The sequence below is a fragment of the Trachemys scripta genome, chromosome 16 (genome assembly GCF_013100865.1).
Source record: "Trachemys scripta elegans isolate TJP31775 chromosome 16, CAS_Tse_1.0, whole genome shotgun sequence".
In the NCBI taxonomy this organism is placed as follows: domain Eukaryota; kingdom Metazoa; phylum Chordata; order Testudines; family Emydidae; genus Trachemys; species Trachemys scripta.
The window spans coordinates 15684893-15693942 of record NC_048313.1 but is presented as its reverse complement, the minus strand read 5'-3'; the positions used below and the strand labels follow the sequence as shown (position 1 = coordinate 15693942).

Below are 9050 nucleotides of genomic sequence, written 5' to 3'. Positions count from 1 at the left end.
TCGGGGGGAGAGGGAGGAGAAGAGGCAGGAACAGGAGGACTGAGGGCAGGGTGAGGACAGGTGCAGGTGCAGGTGCAGGGGGGGGGCGGGGAGTGGGGGGGCGGGGTGAGGGCGGGGCAGGTGCATGTGCAGGTGCAGGTACAGGTGCAGGTGTGGGTGCGAGCGGGGGGGGTAGTCGAGCCCCTCCCGGGCAGAGGTGAAGTCGGTGCCTATGAGACCAGGTCCCCTCCCGCAGAGCCGCCATGTTGGAGGGCGAGAAACTCAACTTGGATTCACTCATCGAGCGGCTACTGGAAGGTGCAAGTGGGGGGCCCCCGGGGGCGGGGGGCGTCTAGCATGGGATGAGGGTGGGGGGGTAATAGGAGCCTATGTAAGAAAAAGCCCCAGATATCGGGACTGTCCCTATAAAATCAGGGCATCTGGTCACCCTAATTGAGGGCGTGGGACAGTGCTGGGGGGGCTTGTCTGGTTGGATCCTGCCCCTGTCCCCCACCATGCACAGGCTGGGTTGTGGCAGGGCGGCCGCGGGGGCGCAGAACAGGCCGGGCCCTCAGGGCAGTCCTGTGGTGACTTTGTGGGGGTCCTTTGTTTTCGCTTGGGTCTCCCGGCCTGCAGCGCGTGCCGGGGCGGGGGGCGGGGCTGGCCCTACGCGGAGGGGGGGACCAGGGCTCCGGTAGCTGCCTCCCCCACGGCTTGTACAGTTCCCGGCAGTCCTGGGTGGGCCACGCAGTTCCTCGGCCCCCAAGGAGCTAGGGACTCTTCCGTTCCCGGGGACGGGGCGGGGACTTGATCTCAGCTGGAGGGGGAGTTTGTGGAGGGAGGGGAGACCTGGAGGGGGGAGTGAGGGGGTGGTTGTCCCAGTGCAAACTCTGCTCGCCCAGTGCTGTGGAGGGAGGGGGAGATTAGCTGTTACATCCCTGCACACTTATAATACTAGGGGTGTTGTGGGGTGACCCTAGCTATGTTTTCTGGGTGGCACCTGACCCCTGGGGCTGCACCCTGGACCGGAGCAGTTGCTGAGCGGCAGATTATCTGAGCTCACATCTCCATGCGTCACACAGGCAAAGCAGAAGCATCAGTCCTGTTTGTCGTGTGGGGAAACTGAGGCACAGAGGAAGGGAGAAGCCCAAGATTACAGAACGGGGAGAGAACCCAGGTGCCCGGCCTCACGGGCCAGTATCAACTGCTGGGCCACCTCTGCGTCTGACCAGGAGCCAGGGGGTGGGCCCTCTAGTGGGCACCGGCTCTGATCCTGCCCCAGGGTGGGGAACTGGCTGGCTCAGAGGGGCCAGGGAATGGGGCGCGGGGCCTTTCCGCTGTAGGGGGGGCGGGTCTCCACTGCCTGGCTGAGTGTCTGATGATCCCATCTGGGCTCTGGCCGAGGGCCCGTGGTGGGTCTGGGTCCAGCCTCACTGCGCCTCTGGAGCCGGCCGCACAGAGCGGGTGAGGCCCTAGGCTGGGCCTCCCCCTCTGCTGGTCTCGAGTCACCTGTTACCCTGCCTGGGGGGGTGGGGGGAGGTCCACAGGCCTGCCCAGCAGAGCCTCAGGCCCCTGGGACCATCGCAGCTGGAGTGGGCCTTGCCCTGAGCTGCGGGGGGTCTGTGAGCAGTCTGGGGGCTCTGACCGCGGCCCGGCAGAGACGCCCGCTGTGCTGTGTTGCAGTGCATGGCTCCCGGCCCGGCAAGAACGTGCAGATGGCGGAGCGTGAGATCCGGGACCTCTGCCACATGGCGCGGGAAATCTTCCTGAGCCAACCCATCCTGCTGGAGCTGGAGGCACCGCTGAAGATCTGCGGTGAGTGAGCGAGGTCGGGGGTGGGACCCGTCCTCCCAGCGGCCATGGGGGATTCCCTGCACCCCTTGTTCACTCTGGGGGGGTCGCTGGCTGGGGCTGGGCTGGGCTGGGTGGGGAGGCCAGGGGTGGATCCGTGGCCTGTGGGGACGGCGGGTTAGGCCTGGCTGTGGTAGCTGCTCCCTCATCTCCCGCCCGCCCCAGGTGACATCCATGGGCAGTACTACGACCTGCTGCGGCTCTTCGAGTGCGGGGGCTTCCCGCCTGAGAGCAACTACCTCTTCCTGGGCGACTACGTGGACCGGGGCAAGCAGTCGCTGGAGACCATCTGCCTCCTGCTGGCCTACAAGCTCAAATACCCCGAGAACTTCTTCCTGCTGCGCGGCAACCACGAGTGCCCCAGCATCAACCGCCTCTACGGCTTCTACGACGAGTGTGAGAGTGCCCCCCCCACCGCCCGTCCCCCCGAGTCCCCCCACCCTGCTCCCCTCACCCCACTCCCCTCACCCCTACCACGAGTGCGCCAGCATCAACCGCCTCTATGGCTTCTACAACGAGTGTGAGAGTGCCCCCCCCGCCGCCCGTCCCCCCGATCCCCCCCACCCTGCTCCCCTCACCCCACTCCCCTCACCCATATCATGAGTGCGCCAGCATCAACTGCCTCTACGGCTTCTACACTGAGTGTGCCCGCATTACTCTGCCCCCTGTACCCTCTATCTCCCCCCCCACATCTACACTCTTGTACCCCCTCTGCCCTGACCACCGTATCCCCTACAACCCCAGCCATGAGTGCGCCAGCGTCCCTGGCAGAGGGCAGCCTCCGCCCCATAGCCCATGTGCCCCGAGCTGGTCCTGGGGTCAGGCTGGTGCTCCCTACGGAGGAAGTCAGCAGTGTGTCAGCAGTGCGCCCTTGTTGCCAAGAAGGCTAACGGCATGTTGGGCTGTATAAGTAGGGGCATTGCCAGCAGATCAAGGAACGTGATCGTTCCCCTCTATCCGGCGTTGGTGAGGCCTCATCTGGAGTATTGAGTCCAGTTTTGGGCCCCACACCACAAGAAGGAAGTGGAAAAATTGGAAAGAGTCCAGCGGAGGGCAACAAAAATGATTAGGGGGCTGGGGCACATGACTTATGAGGAGAGGCTGCGGGAACTGGGATTGTTCAGTCCGCAGAAGAGAAGAATGAGGGGGGATTTGATAGCAGCCTTCAACTAGCTGAAGGGGGGTTCCAAAGAGGACGGATCTAGACTGTTCTCAGTGGTGGCAGATGACAGAACAAGGAGCAATGGTCTCAAGTTGCAGTGGGGGAGGTCTAGGTTGGATATTAGGAAACACTATTTCACTAGGAGGGTGGTGAAGCACTGGAATGGGTTACCTAGGGAGGTGGTGGAATCTCCTTCCTTAGAGGTTTTTAAGGACAAAGCCCTGGCTGGGATGATTTAGTTGGGGTTGTTCCTGCTTTGAGCAGGGGGTTGGACTAGATACCTCCTGGGGTCCCTTCCAACCCTGATATTCTATGATTCTAAGGCCCCGTGTGCCGTGGCTGCACGGTTCACTTGGTTCCCTGCATGGCCGGGACTCTCCCAGCAGGCCAGGGCCCAGCCTGGGGGTGGGGGCCCGCTCCCCTGTCTCCCTCAGTGGCTGGGCCCCCATCCCCCCCATTGTCCCCCACAGGCAAGCGGCGCTACAACATCAAGCTGTGGAAGACGTTCACCGACTGCTTCAACTGCCTGCCCGTCGCCGCTATTGTGGACGAGAAGATCTTCTGCTGCCATGGAGGTGTGGGAGGGGCCGCAGGGTGTGGGGGGGCAGTGCCCCGTGCCCCTGTCCCCGGCAGGGACAGAGCCACCATAGGGGGGTGTTTCAGGAATTCCAGTCTGGGCTTCGTCCGGTTGAGGGCGCTGCTGGGGAAGGCGGAGGGTGCTAGGCCCTCTGGGGCTGGGGGCACTTGATCAGGGCAGGGTGTTGTCATGGGGCTGGGGCAGGGTTAATGGACGCTGGAAGGGCTGTGGGGGAAACATCTGGGTTTGGGGGGGCTGCAAGGCAGATATTAGGGGAGCAGGGAGTTGCTATATGAGCTGTGTATGGTGGGATAATTAAAAGGTAAGCCCCTTCCTTTTCAGTTTAAACTGATCTTTACCAAAAAATCTCCAGGTTTTACAAAAGTGAGAGTCCGTTGTTTCTGATTTTCACTCTACTTTTCTATCATTCAAATATATATAAAAAACGTGTTTGATCAGGAAAATGCAAAGCATTGCATGAGCTCTAAGTATCACGATAATACATTCGTCTGTGTGTATATGTGTTGGTCTAGAAGACACACACAAGAAACAAACAGGCCGCACACGAGCGCTGAAGTGCTGCGCATCTGAACGGACGGCTGAATCTCATGGCGCCACGTACCCGGTTCAAGCCGTTAGCAGATAACGGTTCAGAGATCGGCCGCACTGAAATGGGAAGCAAATGAAATCTGTGTCAGGACGCGGTTCAGAACACAAGGACGTATTCCGAAGTTTTCAGAAACCCGAACAGGAGAAAAGGACGAAGCTGAGTGTTCGCGCCCCAGGTGGGGCGGCCCAGTTATTAACTGTCAATATTTATAGGCTGAGAGTTCCAAGTCTACACCAGGAAACTGTTCATTCAAATGAAAAGTTTTATTTGGGGATTAGAGATCAAACCACATTGACGAATGGAATTCATGGCATCAATCTACTGAATACTTCCCCTCATCCTTCCGTCCACCAAAATAAACCCGATATTTACTCAGAAAAATTAAGGTTTTTGCACCGATTTTTTCCACCTGGTTTTGTTGTTGTGGTAATAAACACTGATAAATCCCTGGGGAAAATAAAATAAAATAAAAACTGAAAACGAAGGGCCCTATTAATGTGCTATTGCAGTGGGTGGGGCTCCTATGAGGGGGCGGAGTCTAACAGACTAATTTCCCCCCTCCTCTCAGGGCTTTCGCCAGACCTGCAGTCGATGGAGCAGATCCGCCGGATCATGCGCCCCACAGACGTGCCGGATCAGGGCCTGCTGTGCGACCTCCTCTGGTCCGACCCCGACAAGGATGTCCAGGGCTGGGGCGAGAACGATCGCGGTGTCTCCTTCACCTTCGGCTCTGACATGGTCGCCAAGTTCCTGCACAAACACGACCTGGACTTTATCTGTCGGGCACACCAGGTACCAGCCGGGGGGGGCTGTTGGGTGGGATTGCGGGGCATCAGAAGGGCTGGGAGAGCTGGGGGGCTGGGGGCAGGGCTCCCGAGGGGGGGGACAAGTGGGGCAATTTGCCCCGCAGAGGCCCCCACGAGAATATAGTATTCTATAATATTGCAACTTTTTTTATGTAAGGGGCCCCCGAAATTGCTTTGCCCCAGGCCCCCTGAATCCTCTGGGCGGCCCTGGCTGGGGGTCGTCATGGACGAGCATTGGCAGAGTGGGTGGAGGGGGCAGGGGATCGTCAGAGCTGTGTGGGGTGCTCTGCTGGTGGGGGTTCCCCTGGCTGGGGGTGGTTTGCATTGTTCGGATCAGTCTGTTCCTGGCCCCTGCGTCTCGTGCGGGTGACAGAGAGGGGTTAGTCTGTGGGACCAGGCTGTGCCAGTTTGGGAGGCAGGCACTGGGGTGGGCAGGGCCCGACACTCCCTCCTGGCTCCCTGCCCCAGGTGGTGGAGGATGGTTACGAGTTCTTTGCCAAGCGCCAGCTGGTGACGCTCTTCTCAGCCCCCAACTACTGCGGCGAGTTTGACAACGCGGGCGCCATGATGAGTGTGGACGAGACGCTCATGTGCTCCTTCCAGGTGAGCCCGGGGCAGGGCAGGGCAGGGGGCGTGCGGCGCCAGCATCGTGGGGCAGCTCCCTGTCGGGGGGGGGGGGCAGGAGCTGGGAGGGGTGTCAGACCTCGGCTGGGGTAACGGCGAGAGGGGGAGGAAACCTCCTGCAGAGTACAACCCCCCCTTGTAACAGCCCAGGTGGGGAAGCGTCTGGGCCTTCGAGGAGCTGTGGGGACCCCAAGTCTGGGCTCTGTGGGGCTGAGGGGTGTGTGGGGTACATCCCCTGGGCTGTGGGGGCTGGCATGGGCCCTGGCTTGGGGGGCTGGGCCCCCCGTCCCTGCATCCAACCTGCCTCTCCTCCTGCAGATCCTGAAACCGGCTGACAAGACCAAGGGCAAGTACGGGCAGTTCAGTGGCGTGAACCCCGGCGGGCGCCCTGTCACCCCCCCGCGCAACGCGGCCAAGGCCAAGAAGTAACCGGCTGCTCCCCCTGCCCTGCCCCATGGACTGGGCCCCCCCTCACTGCCCTGCCCCCGGCTCTCTCAGTGCCTGCCTGCCTGGGGCGGAGCTGAATTATTATTTTTAAACTCCTGGGGTTTGATGGCAAAAGTCCTGCTCCGAGGAGAGGGGGCCAGGCTGGGCTCTTGATCTGGGGGGAGTGCGTTTAATCTTTCTGGATCAAGTCTATTTTGCCAGCTGAGCCCCTCCCCCCTCCCCCATGCTGAGACGATTTCTTCTTGAATAAATATTTACCAGAAACTCTTCCCCGTGGCGGGAGGGGGGGTTCTCTGAGGGGCTCTGCCGGGAATACCCCCTCCTGCCCCAGGCTGAGACTTTAATGCCCCTGGGGGTGGAGAATAGTGTCTCCCCTCAGCCCCTGCCTGCTGCAGCCAATGCCATGGCGGGGCCTAGCCCTGGGCTGGTGCCTGACCCGCCCAGGGGCGGAGTGCTGATGTGCAGCCACTTCTGGGGAGAGCGGTGCTGCCCCTCCACTGCGGCTGGGGGGCTGTTATGGTGGGGCCACGAGCTATGCTGGGATCTATCTTCTGGGTGCAATGGAGGCGAGCAGGGGACCACAGCCCCTGCAGGGCCCTTGATGGCTCCAGGGGCCCGTGCCCGGAAGGGGGTGTCCAGGGAGCTGAGCCCAGACTGGCAATGTGGGGGTCACTGTAGCAGAGGATCTCGGGGGCGAACTCAACTGCCTGGGAGGGGGTATCCCAGCCATTGCAATGGGGTGGGGGGCGGACGCACTGCTGCAGGGGGTGGGGGAAGCAGGGGGAGCTGAGCTTCTCCTCCAGCCCCAGCAGCAGCTGTGCAGGCAGCAGCCTGGTTTATGACCCAGCGCCGTCCAGCACTCCCTGGTGAACGCCATCGCCCCGCGCCTGGGGGGGGTCGCCGTGAGCTGCGCCATCCCCGGCACCGACAGCCAGCTGCGACCTGACGGCGGCGTCACCGCCGAGGCCCAGGAAAAGCTCGTCCTCGTCGCCGTCTCGGTCGCCTTTTGCGAAGCCCGAGCTCGGACGCTGGGAAGGACGCGCCCCCCCCCCCAGCCGACCGCCGGAGAGCGAAGGGCTCCGCGGTGCAGACGGACGCCCTGGGCGCCCGGGACGCCTGCAACGAGCGTGTGCTGCGGCCCTGCGGGATCGGTCGACGCTACGCACGGCTCGTGCGGCGCCTCCTGGTCTGAGACACCAGCCGATGGTCCAGGGACGCTCCCCCAAACACCGACGATACCAGGAGGCATGAGCCGGAGCGCCATCGTGCATCGACGACGAGAAAGGGACCGAGACACTTCGTCCGTGGGACCATATGAACTGGAACCAGAAACTCCCTGAACATTAAATCTCCCCAAATGAGGGTCAATCCATCCTCAGCATCGTATCCACTCATGCGCCACACCCGAACAGAGCCATCATATGACCAACATACCCGCCTATCTCCCCGTTAACCTTTGACCCCCACTCGGGGCTATTGCAGGTGATGTATTCCTTACGCCAGCCGATCTGAAACCGACCTTCGCACGCCTTGAGAAGCTGCGCGTCATTCCCTGATCACCAGAAACTTCTGCGCTGAAACGCTCTACTGGGCCCTTTTTTTTTTTTAAACATCGTCTTAATAAAAGCTTTCTTTACAGGGCCAGCATCTGCTCCGGCACAGGTGATGGGGTTGGAAAGTCCAGCTTCTCCGCACAGGCTCCTGGGGGCTTTTTGGGGGGAGGGGGCTTGGAGCCGGGCTGCAGAGGTGACGTCTCAGGCCTCTCCCTCTCTGCCCTCAGTCAGCACCGACCCAAAGCACACGGCGCGGAACGGAGAGAGACGTGGGGACTCCCCAGCTTCCCCTCCACCCACATGGGCCCATTCCCCCCAGGCTCCAAGACAGCCCCTGCCACACAGCTCCCCTCCACAGAACCGCCCCGACACGTCACCACCACATACCTTTTTCTGCAGGGGGGTGGTCCCTGGCACAGCCCCCTCCAGGTCGCTGCTCTCTGACTCCTGGGCGGTGCCCGGATGGGGTGTCTCTGGGGAGAGGTGGGGCTGGAGGGCAGCCCTGGCCCCGCCTCACATGTGGTCTCCATGGCAATCAATGCCCTCACCCGTGAAGTCATTAGCTGGGGGAAAGGCCCTGTGGGGAGAAGGGAGCGGGGCGGGGGCCAGAGTCAAATCCTGCCTCTGGAGCTGGGGTCTTTACCCCGCCCCCCCGTGGCCAGCCCAGTATCCCAGCTCTCCCACCCTTAGGCTTCCCCACAGAAACTGCTGCCTGAGTCTGCAGACAGCCTGCAACAGCAGCCCCACGAGGGAGGTGGCAGCCAGCCAGTCCGATGGGGCTGTTCACTCTGAACTCTAATGACAACGGTGAGTGCCACTGTCGAACCCTCAGGGTCCTGCTTATCCATTGGCCACCTGGGTCTGCAAGGCTGTGGAGTGGACCAGGGGGTCTGACAGGGGGGCCAGGACCAGCTGCACTTCCAGCAGGGGGTCCGGCAGGGGGAAGCGGACCGGCCTGCAGGGCCTGCAGAGACAGATGGGGCGGGAGGGCCAGGACTCTACAGGGACAGCCAGGGTGTGTACAGAGAGAGAGCTGCAGCAGGGGGCTGGGGAGTCCACACGGGACCCCCAACCAATCCAGGGGGGCTGGGCCGAGCTGTGTCGCTGTGGGACGGGGCCCATGGAGGGTGGGGCTGGCTCCCCTGGCTCCTCATCCAGGGTATTGCGGAAGAGCCGGCTCTGCCCCCCCCATCCTCCCACCCCCTCCGCGCCGATCTAGCGCCCCACAGAGCCGGCTCTGCCCCCCCCCCGATCCTCCCACCCTCTCCGTGCAAACCTAGTGCCCCAGAGAGCCGGCTCTGCCCCCCCGATCCTCCCAACCCCTCCGCGCTGACCTAGCGCCCCAGAGAGCCGGCTTTGCCCCCTGATCCTCCACCCCAAACTAGCACGCAAGGGAGCCAGCATGTGTTCCCAATTCCTCTGCGCCCCCCTCATCTATACC

At 62.2% G+C, this 9050-nt stretch overlaps 1 protein-coding gene and 1 long non-coding RNA gene across 3 annotated transcripts; one reads left to right on the top strand and one right to left on the bottom strand.

Annotated features, from left to right (window-relative positions):
* The first annotated feature begins 182 nt into the window (after positions 1-182).
* Positions 183-7091, top strand: LOC117889275 (serine/threonine-protein phosphatase PP1-alpha catalytic subunit-like). Of its 2 annotated transcripts, XM_034793221.1 has the most exons (8): positions 183-303; positions 938-944; positions 1640-1794; positions 1996-2226; positions 3463-3567; positions 4748-4971; positions 5454-5588; positions 5928-7091. In XM_034793221.1, the coding sequence occupies exons 1-8, from the start codon at positions 243-245 to the stop codon at positions 6036-6038; spliced, it is 1029 nt and encodes a 342-aa protein (XP_034649112.1). In that variant the 5' UTR covers positions 183-242; the 3' UTR covers positions 6039-7091. The 2 variants fall into 2 exon arrangements, with proteins under 2 accessions (XP_034649112.1, XP_034649113.1); XM_034793222.1 differs by lacking the exon at positions 938-944 and having other exon boundaries at positions 183-297; positions 1663-1794.
* LOC117889276 lies at positions 3973-8178 on the bottom strand. Its single transcript, XR_004648428.1, has 3 exons — positions 7997-8178; positions 4762-4929; positions 3973-4235 (listed from the first exon to the last, which is right to left on the bottom strand). It is a non-coding gene; the product is annotated as an uncharacterized LOC117889276 (long non-coding RNA).
* Between the last annotated feature and the right edge of the window lie 872 nt (positions 8179-9050).

Bases quoted from the DNA above. Each gene is read 5' to 3' on its own strand.
- LOC117889275 (XM_034793221.1), top strand. From the start codon at position 243: ATGTTGGAGGGCGAGAAACTCAACTTGGATTCACTCATCGAGCGGCTA. The intron at 4,972-5,453 runs GTACCAGCCGGG...TCCCTGCCCCAG, and splicing joins TTATCTGTCGGGCACACCAG to GTGGTGGAGGATGGTTACGA. The intron at 5,589-5,927 runs GTGAGCCCGGGG...CTCCTCCTGCAG, and splicing joins CGCTCATGTGCTCCTTCCAG to ATCCTGAAACCGGCTGACAA.